This window comes from Mustela nigripes, chromosome 13 (assembly GCF_022355385.1).
Source record: "Mustela nigripes isolate SB6536 chromosome 13, MUSNIG.SB6536, whole genome shotgun sequence".
Classification (NCBI taxonomy): domain Eukaryota; kingdom Metazoa; phylum Chordata; class Mammalia; order Carnivora; family Mustelidae; genus Mustela; species Mustela nigripes.
The window spans coordinates 38,942,034-38,963,942 of record NC_081569.1 but is presented as its reverse complement, the minus strand read 5'-3'; the positions used below and the strand labels follow the sequence as shown (position 1 = coordinate 38,963,942).

Genomic DNA, 21,909 nt, shown 5'->3' with positions numbered 1-21,909 from the left:
CAGTTGCAACAATGTTTTCTTTTTAGCTTATCCTTTTCTTTTCTCATATCTATACTCAAGAAGCCTTGTTCATGTATTTTTAAATCGTATGCTTTGAAGTAGAGATTGGAGTTTCCTCTGTTTCTCAGATTTAGAAAAATCTGTGATCAGGGCTGTTATTTCCTTAGTTAATATTCGCTAGAAGAGTATGTAGTGAGGTTCATATTTAGCACTGCTTAGCTGATTACCTCTGGTCATGCACGCCTTCTTTCCTGCAGCTCTCTTACCTTTGAAATGATGGTGAGCCACAAATGCTGGTTAGGTTGTATCTTGGCTCTCTGCATTTATTGCAGTGGGGGAGAAACTGCATTTCTGGGAGAAATGTGTCATAATTGAGAATATTCAGGAAGGAAATGTTAGGACTGTGAAAGTCTATAGATTTGTTCCATGTACTAGCTATGCATAGGTTCATTTCTAAGTGGTAAAGATTAGGTGAGGAAAATTAACTTTCTCAAATTTGGGGGGGTTACCTTTTCTACATTACAAATTTGCAGAAAGGTAGAGTTGAGCTCTTCATATTCTTTAGCTAGTAGCTAGCTTGTTCATTTCCACTAACGGCCACTCCTGAAGTTGTACAGGTTGTAAGTTGTGTAAAGGCACCAATCATATCTAAGGGTCCCCATTCTCATAATAAACTATGTATGTATTATGGAAATTTAGCAGATGGAAGTAAAGTATCTTAAGGAATGAATGCCTTTTTCTAATTTTAATAAATTTTTATGGCCTGAAGATGCCCTTGCTCCCCTTATATCCTGATAATGAAAGAACAGTTACTCGTTCTCATCAAGAGGCAAGTATCGCCTGATTGTATCAAAAGATAGGGAGGGTACATCTTCAAAGAAGTTTTCTTTAAGTAAAATGACCTTTTTTCTCCTTCTAAATAATGCAGAGTGGAACATCCAGAACATATGTTCTAATGCTTCTAAACATGCTTAGTGAATATATTGTCTTACTGTGGGCATTAAATAATAGAGTGTAATACATAGAGTGTAACCATCACCCAGATTTAGCTGTTACAACTCATGGACAGTCTTGTTTCATTTATAGCTCCATTCACTTTTCCCTTTGTTTATTGGAACAAATCCTTGACGTCATATATTGCTTTAAAAATTTCATGATGTATCTCTAAAGTAATGTTTTATTTTTTACATTATTACTCCTAATATAAGATTTTAGTGTCATTAAATATTTAATTAGTATTCAAATGTTCAATTGTGTGTAGTTTTTGTTTTGCTTTTTGTTTTTACAGGTTTTGTTTGAATCCAGATGCAAATAAGATGTACCCATTGTGTTTGATTGAAATGTTCATTAGACCTCTTTTAAAAGATCAGTAGGTGAAGAAATTGAGTTGTGTATTCTGTAGAGCCTGGGGTGTTTGGCCGAGTTTCTTAATGGGACTAGGTAGAAAATATTTTAGCTGTTGTGGGCCATATGATCTATGTTTTAACTATTTAACTCTTCCATTGTTTTGTGAAAACAGACACAGACAGTGGATAGATGAACGGGATAAATGAATGCATATGGCTGTTTCAGTAAAAATACTTACAAAAAGAGGCATCTAGTGTAGTTTGCCTATCCCTGCTTGTAGGGTTTCCGGAGTCGAGATTTTTGCTGATTACATTTCTGGGGAGTCATTCAACATGATTCTTTGTTTACTGTATTCTCTATAAATTGGTGTGGGATCTAGAGGCTTGCTATCCACTGCAGGGTATCCCACGCCCACCCCAACATACCCACTACTTCATAGATAGTGTCATGTTTTTCCATTTGGCTGCACATAATGTCTAGTTATACTTGATGATTGTACCGAGCATTGATGATCCATAGCCCTTGGATCGAGGTGGTGATATTCTCATTCTATCATTTCTTCCTTATTTATTAGGAATGATCCTAGAGATAGAAATATCTCATACTATTTGGTTACTCAGTGGTACCATTTACAAAGGAAAGGCAGCATCTATATTTAAGCCTGATGCTTTTCCTTTTATTTACCAATTTTTGGAATAATGAGCCAGTTCATTACCATCTTTAGCAGTGACTACTGAGTTTTTTATATTTCCTTTTTTTCTCAGTTTCATTTTGCATTTATGGATTTAAATGTATTTAATGTGTAAGTTCATTGTAGTTGTTGTTCAGTGTTCAAATGGCCCCATTTCAACATGATCCTAGTAGTTTTTGATTGCTTTCTCATATGTAAGGATGTTCCTTTTTCTTCTGTAGACCTAAGTACCCATTTTTTCCTTTTAGTTGTAAGTGGTTCTCAAGAACCTAGTCTCAGTAGTAGGGGTGTTCATTGCTACTGGGTTTTCATGTTTTCTAGGTCTTTTCTTCCAATGTACAGTGCTAGTGAATGTGTGTGGTTTTTGGTTTGGTTTTGCTTTTAAGTTAAATAGATTTTGAGGTCATAGGGATACTTCTATGTCAATCATTTTCTTTGTCTTACAGTACACATACAACAGTCTAAGAAACTTAATACCAACACCACTACCAAAAAGATTACTGAAAATAATTTTAAGATTTTTTTCCTGTTATATCTGTCCTAAAGATGGATCCTTCTGGGAATGAACAATTAACTGCCTATTAGACTAGTTCTGCTCTCTGTGCTTATATCACCAACTCATACATATTTAGGTTGACTTGTTTCATTTAATTTTCAATAATTAAAGTATTGGTTTTAAGGAAATTGGATCTGTAACTTTTTGTGAGTATATAATTCAGAATAGCTGGAAAATTAAATCTGATTTTATAACTGTTTACAATATGTACATGGTTCCCAAATCAAAGCTATGAGAAAAATGCATTCAAAAAGTCCCTTCACTCAAGCCAGTTTTCAGGCTTGCTTGGATTTTAAATATTTGACCTTTAAGCATTAGCCTGTTATACTACATGGAATTTGGTTTAAATTGTGCTTGTATTAGTTACCTATAATAATTTATGAATTTGGGCAGATTCTCTTAGTTTCTATGTCTGTAAAATAAACATAATAATTTCTACCTGCTGGATTGATGTTGGGATTGGTCATAGATATGGCACTTAGTACATATGCAGTCTGGTTATTTGTGATACTGTATTAGCTTGAAGATACCCATTACTTGAGAATTTGGGAGAAATTTTTCTCAAAAAAACGTTTGTTTGCTAGTGCTTTAATTCTTAAAAATTTCCTCTAACCTCAGTCTTTTCAGTCTTCTGTGATCACACCATGTATATTCCTTTTCCTATTTGCCCTTGCCCTTTATGTTTCACTAATTTGATACCTGTTTTTTTGTCATATGAAGTCTATGTACTTTGAAAGCCGGATTTATCTGTATCTCCTCCATAAAACTTTCTCTAATATCTCTTATATAGTGCCTTATGGTTTACAGAGAACTTTTTATATCCATTATCTTAAGTAATTACTTGTATTCTGTATTGGTCATAGGTTATCTCTCTTTTATGGATAAAATTTAGCTAGATGGATGACAATACCACAGAGTACAACTGTTTCAGTGGTAAAGATAGGATAAATACCCAGGTCTTAGGATGTCTAGTTTGGTGTTCTTTTCACTAAATAACTGCACGCTAGCAAATGTTGTTTTCCGAATTCCACTGTACTTACACAGTGCCACAGTTAAGCCTATTACATACATGGAAGTGAGCAGTTTGTTCATACCTTCCATCTAAAAATAATAGTGTCTCACACTACATTTATTCAGTAAAATCATTCAACAAGTGTTTATTGATTACTTATCATGTACGTATTTTGAGTACTTATTTGAGTACTTATTTTGTATTTCCTATGACCTTTAGCTTACTGCCAGATAGATAGTGGGCAGTTGGTGGTTTAAGGTTATTTTGAAGGTTTATTTTAAATCAGGCTGAATATAGTGTTTATTTTTTTTATTTTTTTAAAGATTTTATTTATTTATTTGAGAGAGAATAAGTGAGAGAGAGCATGAGAGAGGAGAAGGTCAGAGGGAGAAGCAGGCTCCCCAAGGAGCTGGGAGCCCAAGGCAGGCCGAGATTCCGGAAGTCCGGGGTCATGACCTGAGCCAAAGGCAGTCGCTCAACCAACTGAGCCACCCAGGCGCCCCTGAATATAGTGTTTATATACAATCAGGGGAAAGGAGGCTTTCCAGAGGAGATCTTCTTACATAGTACATATATGTTACATGTCTCACAAGTTTAACCTAGGGGAAGGTAAAATGAGTGTGTGTGTGTATATATACATATATACACACATAGAATATACACGTGTGTATGTGTATACTTACTATATATATAGTAAACACTTCATTAACTGAAAAATAAGCCCTTTGCTCATTTTTGTCTCATCATTGCTGTTCCTAGGGTGAAAGAAAAATAGAGAAGCTTTGTATGTGACTTTTGACATTTGACTAAGGGTTGTAGATCCTGCTACAAAGATACACAACATGAATTCCTACCTTACGGAAAGCATTTCTTCATTTTCATATGTGAAATGTTACATTTTTTCCAAGATAAACTAAAAAATATAAGGGAATGCTTTACATTGTTGTTACTGATTTACTATATTTTTCATTCCCAAAAAAACCTTTTTTCAGTGGAGGAAAATTATTTTCAGATAAGATGCATATTGTTTGTATCATTTAGATGGGAAAAGTCTCCCATTGTCTTTGTTGTATTTCTTGTTTTGTTTCCTTATTACGAGGACTTTTAGGCTTGCTTAGGGCCAGAGGTTTGACTTTAGTAGTGCTTTGTGTCCACACACTGCACCTCAAAGCCTGTGCTGATCTGTGGCTCGTTTTTTCTACTAACCCTAGTGGTTTCTGTGGTTTACCCTCAGCTGTAGTTGGGTTTATTTTCCAGAAGCTGGGCCAGACTCTTCTTGGGGCATTTAAGTATATGTAGTAAAACTAGTATTACCTTTAATTTGAGAAACTAATATGTTATGTATGAGCCCCTTTGGAAGGCATGTTGAATAATTAGGATAAATATCTAAAAGCTCTTCAGCAAAGTAAGGCAAACCTTACCAGTTATTTTAGCAGCAGGAAATAACATTTCTAATTGGTAGAATTACAGCAGAAAGGATTTCGTTTTTTTACATCTCAGTATTTAATTTTTTTTACATTTTAAAATAGGAGATAATTTGGCCATTTTTTTTTTCTTGAACCTGTCAATATCGTAACTCTAAAAGAATAACTGGGAAGTTGTGTGCTCTTGGTAGATAAAGAAGCAGCAAGTTGCATTCTTTAAGTTCATTTGTTGTCCTGAGTAAAAGTTAAGATATTCCAGTTTGTTTCTCCCCGCCAAAAGACTAATAAATACTAAACTAAAAGAATTGGGAAGAAAAAGATAACTCGACAGTTTCATCCTTTCTTTGCTGCCATTATCTGTCGCTCTACCCAAGTGAAAGCATTTTTCTTTCCTTTCCAGATGTTGCAGATTAGAAACAATGACTAAAACTAAATTCTGGTTCAACAGAACAACAGTAAAGAGGTTATTAGAACACAATATAATGGACTTACGTGATAATACTTCACTTCAAATAATTCACTTTGCTATTATAAATCAGTAATCTACTTAGTTTTGGACTCTTACTTCCTAAGCTTGTGGCTAAGTTGTTTCAGTGTTTATAGTTTCCTTCATGTTTAGTGTGTAAAACAGTTGGGCATTCCATAATTCGGGGGCACTTACATGTTAGCTGAAAGTTGAAAAAGCCTTTAAAGTGATTTCTTAGAAATGTGGTTATCGGATGTAATTTTGAACATACGGTAAGGTATTTGACATTTTTAAGGAATGCATGCTTTTCTGGAATCTTAAATTGTGTTGCAAGATAAATACGCCATTTAAAGTTTTGTTTACGGTTCAATGTTTAAAGTCTTCTTTCACTACTAGGCTGTCACTCTAAGGCAGTAAGTAGTTGTTAAAAGTGTAGTCCTTGGACCAACAGCATCAGCATCACCTGGAAACTTGTTAGAGATGAAGATGCTCAAGCCCTGCTTCCAGACCTGAATTAGAAACTCTGGGTTGGTGCTCAGCAAACTGTTTTAACAAGCCTTCCAGGGGATTCTGATATAGGCTCAGTTTGAGACCCTCCACTCTAAGGCTTTGTATGTGGTAGCGTCACACCACCTTGACTGAAAATGATCTGCTGCTACTCAGCTTTTATTTTATTTTATTTTTAAAGATTTTACTCATTTATTTGACAGAGAGCAAGCAAGAGAGGGAACACAAGCAGGGGGAATAGGAGAGGGAGAAGCAGGCTTGCCATTGAGCAGGGAGCCTGATGCAGAGCTCCATCCCAGGACACTAGGATCATGACACGAGTTGAAGGCAGACATTTAATTGACTGAGCCACCCAGGTGCTACTCAGCTTTTATTTTAAAAGTTATAAATTAAAATATCCCTTAACCTTTTTTTTCTTTCCTGAGATTAAATGAATATTTGCTTATTTGTTATGATCTTCAGTTTGGGGAAAATGTTGGTTTTTTTCCTTGGTGTGACTTTGACTACCTCCAGGGGGTTTTGCAGTATTTGCTGGGTAGAGAAAAAGGTAAAATACCTTTAGGTATTCCTGTTTTCATGCTAGCACATGCTTAATTTTAGACTAAGTGAAAAGACCACGTATTTTAAAATTAAAATCAGTCATATTTTTAAAACAGCACAAGTTATGATTTTGATTACCTGTTGTGCAAATACCATTTTTAAAGTGACCATCAGGGTATATGTGACTGCTGTGAATTCATTTTCAACAGAAAAAAGGAACAAATAATTTGAAAATAACTATTCTTGTAGTCACCCCTCTTCTGAGATGCCTGGAAGGGTTTTTGTTTGTTTTATTAATGTGCATTTAAGCCCTCGAAAGTGTATATATTCACAGTATACTTTCTCGTAGTATTTTGAATAGCACGCCTTTGTGCTTTTGAACTGAGTCACATAAGATAATCAGGTCAGTCTTTCGGCAACTCTTTGATTTAAGATTCAGATTCTATAAACTAGTTTTGAATACTGAAACTAATCCAATTGATAACTGACCTAATTACTGATAGGTTTTCCTGTTTTGTCTGAAACCACAACCACCAGCTAATGTGCCACATTTCTCTAAATGGGCTCTCGTTCTGATTGGAATATCCTATATTTGTTAGTGATAGGTGTCCCTAATTAATATTATTAAATTATATACCAGTTTAACCTCACTGCTTTTGTGCTGTTACTAAAATCTAGTTTTAAGTGAATTCATTTTACATTTGATTATTCTTTGAATTTCAGGATGGTGAGGAAGAAGAAAATGAGAAAGGTATGTTTGATGCCAAGTAGAGTTTTAAAAATTGCTAACATTTAGAGAAATAGTAAATTATGTAAAAATAAAACATTCCTTCTTTGAAATCTTATTTTTGAAATGAATTTATTTTCAAATTTATCAATTTAGTGAATTAAGTTAGCATCTTGATTTTATTTTTCAATTGGTTTTAATTTTGTTTTTAACTTTAAAGATACGTTCTAACTTACTGGTACATATCAGTTACTGTAGTGGACATCGCCATATTTTATTTAACCCAATTTTAATTTTATGTTTTAAAATAACTTCTAGCATACGGTAAGTTGATAATGTCCTTTAAGACTGGCACTGCAGTAACTCATACGTGCTTATTGGGGTCCTAGAGTGTAATGGATATTGAATTGTACAACCAGTCCTAAAAATGGGTCACCAGGAGACTGACTTTTTGTTTGCTGCATAGAGAAACTTTCATACAGTCTTCCAACAGTTTTCATAGTTTAGGAGAACTGGCTCATCCAATACAATTACAGGGACGTCAATAGTAATGCGTTGATCACTATGAGGTTACGGATGGAAGAGTTCTTGGATGGAAGTTAAAGGTCCTCCTTTGGACTAGAAAGGACATGGAGCAGGGTTCTAAGCAAGGCAGAATAAAAAGTCCAAAAGCGATGATGAAGTAAAGCTACTGACTGAAAAACATCACATGCCCGAAGCCTTTCCATTTTGGGGGAATGCAAGACATCTTCGAAAATGATAATTGCAGGACTGGCTGGACAGGATGAAGACTGGAAATAACCAATTTCCTGAACATTATGGAGCAGGCCATCTTTGGAGTCTTCTGTAGCAGTTTTCCATAGGATTCTGGACTACCCAAGAATTGAATAAGAAGAATGAAAAGGATGGGGCCCTGAAAAACTGTGAAGACTATTGTCCTCAGACTGTGACCTTTCAAGATGTCACCATGGGAGTTCAGAAGGTCACAAGGGTTAAACCCAAGATGATTCGAACACTGAATAACAAATCTCCACATTTGTCACTTACCTCATGGAGGGAAACAAAATCTTCCATATGCCATTAACTTATAACCACAAACGAAGAGTTGGTATCCTAAGGATGGAACCATTTCTTCACTTTTGTTGTTTGGTATTTGTATGTAGAGATCCTTTTTTCCATGAAGAATAAGTGATCCTGGGTAAAGGATTGTTTATGTTAGTTAATACCCTTGTGTTTTTTTTCCCCCCTAACCTTCCATCAGTGCTAATAACTGGCTTTATATTTTCTAGGTCCTATTCTAGCTTATGAATATGAAATTGTTTAAACTTCTTGTTTTGCCGTATTTATTCCTGTTAAATCCTCTTAGATATAGCAGGTTCTGGTGATGGTACACAAGAAGTATCTAAACCTCTTCCTTCAGAAGGGAACCTAGCTGAGGCTGATCACACAGCTCACGAAGAGATGGAAGCTAATGCGCCTGTGAAAGAAGCTGAGGATGACAACATCTCGGTCACAATCCAGGCTGAAGATGCCATCACTCTGGATTTTGATGGTGATGACCTCCTAGAAACAGGTAAAAATGTGAAAATTACAGATTCTGAAGCAAGTAAGCCAAAAGATGGGCAGGACGCCATTGCACAGAGCCCGGAGAAGGAAAGCAAGGATTATGAGATGAATGCGAACCATAAAGATGGTAAGAAGGAAGACTGCGTGAAGGGTGATCCTGTCGAGAAGGAAGCCAGAGAAAGTTCTAAGAAAGCAGAATCTGGAGACAAAGAAAAGGATACTTTGAAGAAAGGGCCCTCGTCTACTGGGGCCTCTGGTCAAGCAAAGAGGTTTGTTTTTCTATGTCAGTTCTTTACGATACTGAATTCCAGCATTCAATAAGATCACTCTACATTAAGGGGGTGGCTTCAAGACCATGTACAGTAATTAGTACTTATGATCCTGCCTATAATATTTTTGACCGTCATAAGTTACTTTTAAAAAAATTTCAAGATCTTCGTAATATGCAGTGTGTCCTACTGATTGCATTGTCGAATTGTCAGCATATATTTGGTTTTTTTTTTTGGTTGTTTTTTGGTTTTTTTTTTTTCAAATTGACAATTTTTTTGTGTTTTATTTTTAAAAATCCTTGTGATGATGGTTAATGAACAACTATCAGTCCTAAGAACACAAAATGAAGTCAAGTCCCAGTCCTGAAATCTGGAGAAGATGGCCATATATCCACTGAATAGAATTGTCAGAAAATATAGATCTTCAGGCATCTTGGGGAAAATCAGTGCAAGAATCCTAAGGGAATCATTTGCTCAAATAACCTAATCTAGGCCTTTGGAGTTGTTAATTTGTACAAATAGTACTAGTTTGAAATATAGTCAATATCAAGCTGTTCGATTTTTGTTTTGTTTTGTTTTTTTTGTTTTCAATTTTCTTCTGGTGGTTTGCTTCTTTAGCTCTTCAAAGGAATCTAAAGACAGCAAGACATCATCCAAAGATGACAAAGGTAATGGATTTTTTCCTGTTTGTTTCAGTGGTAAATTGCACATTTTTGTTAAAAAGTCTGTGTTTTTCACATTGCATTCTAAGCAACTGTATTGAATGTTAATACAGTGGGTATTTCATTTTCTTACATTATAATTTAGAAGTATTTTATCTTTAATTGTAGTCATTTGTATCCCTTACGCACCAGCACAACTCTTTCCCTGTTCTTTTAGGAGATGTACTGTGAATAATATTTGCCTCTATTTGTGGAGTCTAGTATTAAGAAAAAATCAGTCTCTAACATTTGGTTTTGCTTTTTTTCATTGTTTAAACCAGGGCACACTTCTAATAACATAGCCAGTATATATTATTTTGATTCTTGAAGATCTGTTTCTTAATGTGACTTATTTTGGGCTGATGGGAGTATTGTGTTGGAAGTTAGTTTTATTTGACATTGTTATAAGCTTAAAGATGCAATATCTGATATTGGGATGTCTGGTTATTTCATGGCTGCGCACTATAGTCTCCTCTTGTACGTATGCCATCTACTTGAAAAACATTTCTTGTTTTCTAAAGAAAGCATTTTAAGGGAAAAGAACACCATTCAGGTACTGCAAAGTCCTAAAATGTGTCTTTAGCGAATGTTAATCTGTTTTGTGGTTCATTTAGTGTTACTTTGTTGGTATGTTTTTATAGTTGGAAATCTTAGTGATTGACAATTAATTGCAATTCTTATATCCCTTACAGTTTTGGTTAATGGACAAAATATAATAACTTTATTAAGTGTTACCCTGTAAATTCACAAACTTAGTGGTCTTGGTTAAATGGTAACTTTTTTCTATTAACTAAAAATTTTTTTTCTGTAAGAGAAATACCTGGGCTCAAATGTTATTGGTAATATAAAAAAGATACATGTGCTTCTTGTTAGTATCGATCCTTTGATGCATTTTTTAAGAGTAGAAATGCAGCAACCATTAATATTTAAAATATTTGAGTCAGCTGTGTGTTGTCTCTTCATATAAGTCTACACTGGACAGTAGTTTTGCAATTAAAACTTGTGGCATGTAATATTCTAAAGCATTGAAATTTTTTAGTCTTTGTACATATAATAACCTGAAGTTATAAAAATTGTTACTTTTAATTATTACATACTGTTAAAGTGGATTAAGAATTGTTTTCCAAGTAAAGTCAAATGAATGAAAGCTTCCCTTTTAGAATAGCATGTTTGAGGAGAAGCATTGGAGGGTGACTGAGTAGGCCTATATTCTAAGAAATGGCATCTCTATTATGAAACCATAATTTGTGTATGGAAGTAGTACAAAAATGATTCATGTAGCATTATACTTACCTATTCTAAAGGATTTTGAGGTTTCTGATTTTATTCTTAAAATTAAATTTGTTTTAGAAAATTGTTTCTTATTAAATCCAGAGTTAACTAGCTGCATATAATTTCATTTTTAGTCTTTCTCTGCTAGGTAATGAAGTTGAGCTTTTGGTTATTCTTTGTTATTAAACGTTTAAATTCTTGGAAATAGCTTATCCCTTGCTTTGACTGTTCCCTCTTACACTCCCAATTTCTCAGGATCTAAAGCCCAGAACAGATGTGGGTAATTAAGCAGTCTGTAAGTTTCTTGATGACTGTTTTCTGGTTGTTTGTATTCAGTGCAGTGGTAGATTCTAAATGATTAAACTTAGCAGTGAAAGTCCAGGACCTGTAGTTTATGGTTTAACCCATTTTGATGTGAAACTCATGCACTAGGAAGTATACAGATGTTCAGACTTGTTTCCTCACTAGCTATATTATCTGTTGTGTTTGATTTTAATAATAGCAGATTCATAGGCTTTTGATACAGCAAGGTTGTACTATCCTAACTAAATTAAAAGGGGGTTTTATAATTTTGAAAGCATATGGACCTAATAATTTTGTTTAAAAATAGAATTTCCAATTAAGACGCTAAAATGTCTGATATTAAATCTGTTCTAGGAAGTACAAGTAGTACTAGTGGTAGCAGTGGAAGCTCAACTAAAAATATCTGGGTTAGTGGACTTTCTTCTAATACCAAAGCTGCTGACTTGAAGAACCTCTTTGGCAAATATGGAAAGGTACACTTTTTATCTGTCTTTCTAGTATCTCCATTTGAAATGGGGATTATATTCAGAACGGTATTATATAAAACCTTCCAATTTCTTGATTTTCTCAGGATTGGTATAGACATAATTACTGATTCTGTGGTACTGGTGAATATTGTCATAAAATCTCACCCGGAGCCCTGGGGCTCTTTCTATTAAAAGCTTGTATTTTGAGCCTATTTCAGTGAAAAACTGCATTTTGTTTTTCACATACATCATGATTTCTCTAGAAACTAGAGTATCTGAGGTTGATCTGATCATTTGGAAAATATAGGTAGACTAGTATTAGACCATGGGATATAGAGTTTGGGGGTCGGGTGGGAACTAATGTCCCTGTCATCATACAGATTCTAATACAGTAGTGGAGAAAAATGTAAGGCTGGTAAAAATATACTTAATTAAGTTGTGATATATGCTATGATGGAAAGAGTTGCTAAGAGAGCAAAAAGGGGAGGGTTTACTATAGTTCATTAGGAAAGGTTTCCCTGGCATATAAGGGAACGACCTAATAGAGAAGAATAGTAAATAATTAAATGACTAAAATAATAGTTAATAGTTTTTGAATTGCATTGCAGTTGATCTCTCTCTCTTATGGCAGTCACTGCTTTCTACCATTTATTTTTGGTTTTCATTATACATCATATGTAATCTCCAGTGTAAGCTCTTTGATAGCAGAAACTTTATCTGCTATACTTTGTGTGCACACAGTGGGCTTTGGAATACTTATTAAATTAATGACCAGTATTGGCAAATGACCATTAATGAATATTTTAAAAATCTATCCTCTTGATTTTAGGAGGTTTTTTTTTTTTTTTCTTCTAATATAAAGAGTTACCTGAGTGTTAAGGATTCTTGTAGGTGTCAGATACAGAACACTGAGAATTGTAGTTGCATGGTCAGCGCTGGTGATTTATTGTCAGAAATCCAAAACCAATATTTTAATGCTGGCATTTCCTGGGACTAAAACTGTGCAAAGGACACCCTGCACTTTATAACAAGACTTTGGGTTTAAAAATCAGGTTGCTGTTGGGGCAAGTCTGCCTTTCCCAGAGTTGAGATAAAAGCTGATAGTTTCCAGCCATTCATACCAGACAGCCTCCTAAATTCCCTCTTTACTTTTTCATGGCATTATGTCTGTCTTTCTCTTTGCTCAGCACTAGATCACTTTTCTTCTTACTCACCCATCCCTTGTCTCTCTTAACTATTTTAGAGAATTTAAATTATTTGTCAATTTGATATTGGTATAAATCTTAAGAGCACAGACTGGAAAGTATGTCTCTTTTTTTTTGTAGGGAGTGTTTTTAAAGACTGCTGTTTTATATGAGGATAATTCTTTATTCATTTTTTGAAATTAATAGTTACGCATTATAGAAAATTGTTAACAATCATTTAGAAACTTTCTAGAAAGTTGCCCTTTTTTTTCCTTCCCTTTAAGAGATTTAGGGTGGGCTTATGATAGGGGAAGTTTGGCTCAGATATAATTGAGAATATTATTTCTTCGCTTTCATTAATTGTGCCAATTTCATTGATGTGACTGTTTTGGCTATATATTTGAAAAATTAATAAGAAAAAATTAGGTTAAATTGCTTTTTGACACTTTAAATTGTTCCCCTGAATATTTACTACATACTTAAAACAAAGTAGATAGTGATCTCAAGAATATGAGACAGAATAATATATATCCTAAATTTATCCTTCATTATGAATTTCTGTCTTCTGAGTAGTCATTTTATTTGAATAGTCTTACTTCTGAAGTTTGATCTTTTTAGAATGTATGTAGTTGTAAAACTTTGTAAAGTGTTACCTTATCTTATAGGTTCTGAGTGCAAAGGTAGTTACAAATGCTCGAAGTCCTGGGGCAAAGTGCTATGGCATTGTAACTATGTCTTCAAGCACAGAGGTGTCCAGATGTATTGCCCATCTTCATCGCACTGAGCTGCACGGACAGCTGATTTCTGTTGAAAAAGTAAGCTTGCCTAAATGCGTATAAGAGGGAGGTTACTTTGAGGGCCACTAATGCCCAATTTCAAGAGGTTATACCAGTAGGGAGTACAATTTGGTATAATTTTTTAAGTATTTTTATTTTTCTACTTCCATGTTTTCCAGATTTTCTCCTAGAAGCATACTGTTTGTGATCATTAATGTTAACTTACTTTTTTGTTTTGTATCCTATTTAAACCTTCAGGTTAAAGGTGATCCTTCTAAGAAAGAACTGAAGAAAGAAAATGATGAAAAGAGTAGTTCAAGAGGTTCTGGAGACAAAAAAAATATGAGTGATAGAAGTAGCAAGTAAGGATTTATTTTTTTGATAAGCATGTAGACTTTTCTGGGAAACTGATGAAGTAGTTCTCACTGTGTTGTTTTCTTGGGTGGTATGGTCAGGACACAAGCCTCTGTCAAAAAGGAAGAGAAAAGGTCGTCTGAGAAGTGTGAAAAAAAAGAAGGCAAGGAGCCTAAGAAAATAGAAGGTAAAGACGAGAAGAATGATAATGGATCAAGTGGCCAAACTTCAGAATCGATTAAAAAAAGTGAAGAAAAGAAGCGAATAAGTATGCTATGTATCTTTCTTCTCAGTCCCTTTCTAATGCTTTCTACTACTTCATTTTTACAGTGGAAGGGAAGACCTGAGATTGCAGTCCAGAGAAATATTTTAATTTTGTTGTTAGATGTCACTGTGGTAGAAAAGGAGGTCCAGTAGCACTAGTTGTCTTCTTTTCTACCCTTGGGAAACAGATGTATTCTTTTCAGCTGAGCCCCTTTGCTGGAGACCTGGACTGGCAGTAAATGGTCACTGATTTGTAGCTGTGTAACTGAGTTGGGATCTTTTGGTATTGCAGAAAGTATCTATGTTTGTGGGTTGAGTTATTTTTTAAAAACTGGACAAATTACATTCGGATAGAGTTAGTAGGTTCTTTTTTTAAATTTCTTGCACTGGTTGTGAATATCTGGCTATTCTAAGAATTCAACATTTTTACATTACATTTATTGTCTTTTTTAATGAAATGTTTTTTAGGCATTTGTTTATCTACTTTTTTTTCCTCTTAGGTTCCAAGAGTCCAGGACATATGGTAATACTGGACCAAACTAAAGGAGATCATTGTAGGCCATCAAGAAGAGGAAGATATGAGAAAGTAAGTCTCTGGGAGGGATGCTGTGTATTATTTTCCCTGTTTCCAAAAGAAGATAATTTAGTATTATCATTTTTTGCACATTTCTGTTCTTGAAAATCTAAGAGAAATGGAATATCATTACTCATTTAAACTTTTTAAATGACCAGCCTAACTTGAAAACCAAAACCCCAAATTATTTTAACTTCTAGTTCTGTTATAACTTTTTTTTTCTGTAGATTCATGGAAGGAGCAAGGAAAAGGAGAGAGCTAGCCTAGATAAAAAAAGGGACAAAGACTATAGAAGGAAAGACATCTTGCCTTTTGAAAAGATGAAGGAACAAAGACTAAGAGAGCATTTAGTTCGCTTTGAGAGATTGCGACGAGCAATGGAACTTCGAAGGTAGGAAAAGAGTCTATTTTATACCTGTCTTTAACTATAGGTACAAATTTAATGCTAGTTACAAACCAGATTTCTAGAAATTGTATTCCCACAGAAAGCTATTGGCCACTTTTAAATGCAGTAAAACATAATGATTTCTTAAGTTTGTATAGCATTTTACCATTTACAAATTACCTTTCCAACTGTTACTTCTGTCTCAACTGTTCTTTAAGATTAGGTGTGCCCATTATATAATTGAAAAAATGGAGGCCCAGAGAGGCTAAATGACTCTTCCAATGCCACATAGCTAATGAGTGGCAGAGTCGGGACTCAGACCCAAGTCTTCTGACTCCAAGTCCAATGCTCTTTCCTCTACTCCTAAGCTGCCGCCATGAAAAACATGACTTTACAGAAAAAAATGATGTTGAGATAAGATAGTGTAAGCTGCAGTGTTCAAAGTAGCATGTCGACATTTTAGGAAAAATTGATTGTACTTTGGATTAGAGCCCAAGTGAAGGAAGATTCGCCTTCTGAACCTTACTGTGTTCAGGCTCTATCTCAATGCAAGCATTCTCTTTAAAACAAACTGAGACAAACACTTCATTGTTAGTGGCAGTATCTCAGCAGTTCACCACAAATGCCACCATTGCTTTCCTATAGCAGTTTTTGGATGCCACTTAAAATATTCTTGTCAAAGTGTTTTTTAATATAAATTTCCAAATATTAACCTGTCTCATTGATAGGTTATCTCATGGGATTTCGTCTCTTCATTCACAGGAGTGTTAGGAACAACCAGACACATTTCACAGCTCAAATAGTACTGTGATTGCCACATACTTTAGTAGAAGGAAATAATTCTGGTGTTACTCAGAACCATTTTTTTCCTCTTTTTTTTTTTTGATGAAGTCCCAGTATTCTGAGATTCCTCTTTATATGATAAGTTAGGATGAGAGAGTAGAATCTACCAGAGCAGTGATTCTTAGGTCTGTCAGAGAAGCACCCCTTTTATATTTAAAAAAAAAAAAAAGTCGCAGCATTTTCTTCACTCTGCTGAAAACTAATTGATGCATAATAGGCCTACAAATGCATAATATGCCTTTATAAATAATTTCCAAAAAAAACAATATAATGCCTTAATTCTAACCTAAAGAAGAAATAAAAGCAAATTATAATGAAGCATATATTCCAGATATGAATGTTTAGGCACGACTCTCTAGAAGACCTAATGAAGTAGTCAGATGTTTACAGCCCTCTTTAGACTCAATGAAAATGTGACAGCTACAAATGCAGACTGATATTGGTGTGTCATTTTGGTAAGTCAAATACCAGGAGTGGCGTTGACATTACTACCTGATTTCTGAAATGGTGAACAGCTCTTGGTGAAGGTCTTGAAGTATTTTTCCTTTAATTTACATGGAGTTGTATTTCTTGACATTTTAGTTTTTATATAAAAACCATGCCAAAGCAAATAAACCAACCTAACATTTATTAGAAACGAGTCAAGTTTTAGGCTACGATTTTTTTTTAAGGTGATTGTGTTTTGTTTTGTTTTAATTACATGAATGTCCATTACGGCATTTGAAAGGTGTAATTGTTGGACAGTTTTTGTGGTGCAGAGCTATTCTGATTTTTGCACGCTTCAAAAGATATTTAGGATCTTGGTTCCCCACTGCCTAAATGCTGCTAACAGCCCCCTTGGTCGTTTGTGATAAAATGCCCCTCAGATTTCCGTGGGTGCAGCACTGAGCCGCTGAGAACCACTGGGTTACTAGAAGACATGCTGGTAGAGTCCATGGAGGGCCTTAGAGTGAGGAGATGACAAAAACGTGACTTCTGGTCCCAATACAGTAACTTCATTGAGTTCAGCAAACATTTGAACTGCCTCCTGACTCAAAGAAGCATGGGCCGGTGAACACTAAGAAATTATATGTAGCAATTGCTATAATTCGTGTTGACGGGTATGATCCCAACTCATCAAAATAAGGTACACCTTGTTTAAGGAGGTAGACCATATACTAGATACTGAAAATTTTCCTCTCAAAAACAGTAGAAGTTGTAGTTTTGGAAATTGATATATGTAGAATATCTCCTTTTTAAAATGTGGATTTACTAATGGGCTATTATGGGGTTTTTATTTAAACAGGAATCCTCTAAGAGGCAACTACTCTATAAAATTCAGCTGCTCAGTTGACAGTCTTAATAAATAAGTGACAGCATTGGAATCTGTTTAAAGTTTTCTTTTGAGTTCTCTTTCCAATTACATTAAAACTACTTAGGTTGAGTTGAAGTTTAAAATTGCCAACCTCAAGGAAAAATTCAAACTCAAAAGCTATTCTCTTTCACACAGTGCTAGCATAATTTAAGTATTTCTAAATACTGATTTTTGTTAGACGAAGAGAGATTGCAGAAAGAGAGCGTCGAGAGCGAGAACGCATTAGAATAATTCGCGAACGGGAAGAACGGGAACGCTTACAGAGAGAGAGAGAGCGCCTAGAAATTGAAAGGCAAAAACTAGAGAGAGAGAGAATGGAACGCGAACGCTTGGAAAGGGAACGCATTCGTATTGAACAGGTGCAGTCAGAAAATCTTTTCATCTTAAATAACTGACCTTTTTCAAACCCTGTGATTTTTGCCCTAAAATTTGCTTTACTTGTTGTAAAGCTTCTGTAGAATGAGCTCAGTTAATGAGCATTTATTAAGTGTCCCTGAAAGATAACAATCACTTAGGTGCTAGTTCAAAATACATTTAGTTGTGACTTTGTTCGAGCCAATTGGTAATAACCCAAGCTCTGCAATCATGGCAGCCTAATAGTCTGAGCATAGGACTCTGAGTCCAGAGTAATTGTAATCCAGGCTCTGTCACTATCCCAGTCTCCGCAAATAATAACTTATTTCCTTACATCGTAGAGTGGGAATGATTTCCCAAGGCTGGAAGGAAATAATGCCTCTCTTTGCAGAACTGTATCCAGGTTTTTAAGAACTTTGTATCTAATTCCCTTCAGGTGCTTTTGTTTCAGTCAAATGATGAAACTAAATCTGACCTTCCCCATTACCTGCCAGCTTCCACCACCCAATTTCCGTTATTTTTAATGTTGCAGAACAGTAGCCATAGCCTAGATTACTGATTTCTGAAGTCAATTTTGTGTACGTATTTGTCCCAGGTGTGTGTTTTGCCCGGTGCTTGCCTTTGGTGGTTTCTTAATGACAGGATGAAAACAAGGTTGCGCATGTACTTACCTTATGTTTTCATTTTGCATTGGTTGGTTCTTCCTTCTGTGTTGTCTGAAGGAACGTCGTAAGGAAGCCGAACGTATTGCTCGAGAACGAGAGGAGCTGAGAAGGCAACAGCAGCAGCTTCGTTATGAACAAGAGAAAAGGAATTCTTTGAAACGCCCACGTGATGTAGATCATAGGTAGTTGCCTGCTTTCTTCTTTAACAGCGCGTGCTATCTTAGGCCTTTCAAACTGATTTAAAGCTGATTGGAGGAGTAGCAAGTACAGGCAACCATGCCTGGAATAAAAGGTCCTGATCAGTAGGGATGGGAATGGATCCCATGCTTGTCAAGTAGGAAGAGTCTGCCCTTTTCCCCTTTCCCTTCCTATTGCCAAATGTTTTTCCATTATGACTGGAAATACTTCACCATCATAGGCTTCAGGGATGGTTCTCACACTCAGACCCATTTTGAGAATTCTGAGAGGGTAGTGCAGATAAATTTGGAGGTTGCAAACTGGGAAGGATTGCATTGTGTGTTTGTGTTCATGCTGCTTAATAGATTTCCAAATGCAGTCATTGAATTTTCTTCATATAAGTTCTGTGAGACTTAATTGATTGTGGTGAGAAATAAATGGAATGTATGAATTGTGCTTGGGACTTACCCATCTAACCTTCCAGAAGTTAAGTGTGACTGAAAAAAGTTGTGTACTATTAGTTAGAATTTTATTATAAAATGGTATCTGTCTTTTCCATTTACAAATTTTTAAACAGACCATTTTTCACCTGTTTTCTCTCCTGTGAAATTCCTCTAACATTACATGACTCTGTGCCATCTGATAGTTAATTCTTTGCTAGTTTGTTCTTGTAACAAAATGTTTTATGTCTTGAGTTTATTAGCCTTCTGTATCCACAGTTCCTAGTATGTGGTATGTATGACTCCAAGTTAGTGTTGTTGGATTATTATTAAACTAATTTATATAAATAAGCAAATATTTCTCTTCAAGGCGAGATGATCCTTACTGGAGCGAGAGTAAAAAGTTGTCTCTAGATACAGATGCACGATTCAGCCATGGATCTGACTATTCTCGCCAGCAAAACAGATTTAATGACTTTGATCACCGAGAGAGGGGCAGGTTTCCTGAGAGTTCAGCAGTACAGTCTTCATCTTTTGAAAGGTATATAGATATCTTGAAAGTTACTATATTTGGGGGGTCCTGGGTGGCTCCGTAGGTTAAACATCTGCTTTTGGCTCAGGTCTTGATCCCAGGGTCCTGAGATTGAGCCTCATTTCGGGCTCCTCCTTGCTCAGTGGGGAGTCTGTTTCTCCCTTGCCTATCTGCCTCTTCCCCAGCTCATGCACTCTCTTGCTCACTCGCTCTCAAATAAGATCTTTAAAAAAAAGAAAAAGAAAAAAGATTTTGTTGTATTTGGTGTGTGAGCCTTGCTAATGATAACTTTGGTTCTCTATTAAAATCTTAAGTACTGGGCACCTGGGTGGCTGAGTGGGTTAAGCCTCTGCTTTTGGCTCAGGTTATGATCTCAGAGTCCTGGGACTGAGGCCTGAGTCGGGCTCTCTGCTCGGCGGGGAGCCGGCTTCCCCACCGCCCCAATTCTGCCTGCCTCTCTGTCAAATAAATAAATAAAATCTTAAAAAAAAAATGTTAAGTACTACAGGTCAGATCGAGTGTTCAGAACAAATCCTACATTTGGTTTTTGTTGTTATTAATGTAAATGTGATTCAGTATTCAAAATTAGTTTGAGGTCATGAGTTTGAGCCCCATGTCAGGTTATAGAGGTTGCTTAAATAAATAAACCTTGAAAAAAACTTTAGTTTGACAGACCACCATAACAAAGTTGATTCGCTTTATCCTCTTAACATTGTTTAAAACTAGGTGGGAATACTGTTAGCTTTTAGCATGGGGTGTGTCTCAGCTGTTGAGAACACTAGAACCTCCTTCATTCAGGCTGGTAGTCACTTGAGTGTTTGATGTTAATTCCTCCCAGATGCTAAACAACAATCTCCATACCAGGCATTTAGAATATAAGTTATTATAATCAACAATTTATAAATTGTTGATTATAATCAATAAGTTATTATAATCAATAAGTTATTATAATCAATCAATATAAGTTATTATAATCAACAGTTGTGGCTTTTCTGATGGCTTTGCCTTAAGTTAATTTTTAAAGAAGCTGTGATTTTTCTAAGTTATCTAAGTACAATTACGAATAAGGCCAAGTGGGGCACCTGTGTTGCTCAGTGGGTTAAAGCCTCTGCCTTTGATTCAGGTCATGATCCCAGGGTCCTGGGATCAAGCCCTGCATCAGGCTCTCTGCTCAGCAGGGAACCTACTTCCCTTCCTCTCTCTTTGCCTGCCTCTCTGCTTACTTGTGATCTCTGTCAAATAAATAAATAAAATCTTAAAAAAAATTGTGATTTATTAAAAAAAAAAAAGAAAAATGAATAAGGCCAAGTAAGTACATCTCAGACCTTTGTTCTTTGTTTTGGATAATCAATAGGCGAGAACGCTTTGTTGGTCAAAGTGAAGGGAAAAAAACACGTCCTACTGCACGAAGAGAAGATCCGGGTTTTGAAAGGTATCCCAAAAATTTCAGTGATTCCAGAAGAAATGAGCCTCCACCACCAAGAAATGAACTTAGGGAAACGGACAGGCGAGAAGTCCGGGGAGAACGAGACGAGAGGAGAACCGTGATCATCCATGACAGGCCTGATATCACTCACCCTAGACATCCTCGAGAAGCAGGGCCGAATCCATCCAGACCCGCCACCTGGAAAAGTGACGGCGGCATGTCCGCAGACAAACGGGAAACAAGGTATCTGTTTAGTTGCCAGGGCCCAGCCGGTGGCATAGAAGATATTTGTGTTCAAGGAAAAAGAGGTGTAATAGAGTTTTGATCGAAGATGTCTTCGGGTTTTATTTAACAGAGTTGAAAGGCCGGAACGATCTGGGAGGGAAGTTTCAGGACACAGTGTGAGGGGCGCGCCCCCTGGCAATCGCAGTAATGCGTCAGGCTACGGAAACAGAGAGGGAGACAGGGGCGTGATCACGGACCGAGGAAGTGGAACACAGGTAAATGCTTAAGGATGTATTGTCACCTCTTCAGGAATAAATTCCCGGGATTTACCATTTTGATGGTTTAGATTAGTTAGAACGATTGGGAGGCGAGCTCTTAAAAAAGCTCTTAGTATTTTTCATATTTTTACTGTCAATAATTGAACATTAATAGTCCAAAGAAGTAGGATGCTAGCACTAAAATTCTTATGCCATTTTTCTTAAAATTCCTGCTCAAATTTGAGCATTGT

General features: G+C 35.8%; 1 protein-coding gene across 8 annotated transcripts in view; it reads left to right on the top strand.

Annotated features, from left to right (window-relative positions):
* The window catches only part of SLTM (SAFB like transcription modulator), a 61,777-nt gene that overhangs the window by 17,051 nt on the left and 22,817 nt on the right, over positions 1-21,909 (top strand). For 4 of the 8 annotated variants that reach the window (XM_059372021.1, XM_059372024.1, XM_059372019.1 and 1 more), the window contains 14 exons: positions 7,267-7,294; positions 8,637-9,105; positions 9,724-9,773; positions 11,736-11,854; positions 13,698-13,847; positions 14,067-14,170; positions 14,264-14,430; positions 14,927-15,012; positions 15,228-15,391; positions 17,761-17,941; positions 18,659-18,783; positions 19,589-19,759; positions 21,105-21,419; positions 21,532-21,676. In XM_059372021.1, the coding sequence (XP_059228004.1) occupies positions 7,267-7,294; positions 8,637-9,105; positions 9,724-9,773; positions 11,736-11,854; positions 13,698-13,847; positions 14,067-14,170; positions 14,264-14,430; positions 14,927-15,012; positions 15,228-15,391; positions 17,761-17,941; positions 18,659-18,783; positions 19,589-19,759; positions 21,105-21,419; positions 21,532-21,676 (2,274 nt within the window). The remainder of the gene's footprint in view (positions 1-7,266; positions 7,295-8,636; positions 9,106-9,723; positions 9,774-11,735; positions 11,855-13,697; positions 13,848-14,066; positions 14,171-14,263; positions 14,431-14,926; positions 15,013-15,227; positions 15,392-17,760; positions 17,942-18,658; positions 18,784-19,588; positions 19,760-21,104; positions 21,420-21,531; positions 21,677-21,909) is intronic. The other 4 variants (XM_059372026.1, XM_059372022.1, XM_059372025.1 and 1 more) reach the window with 2 other exon arrangements.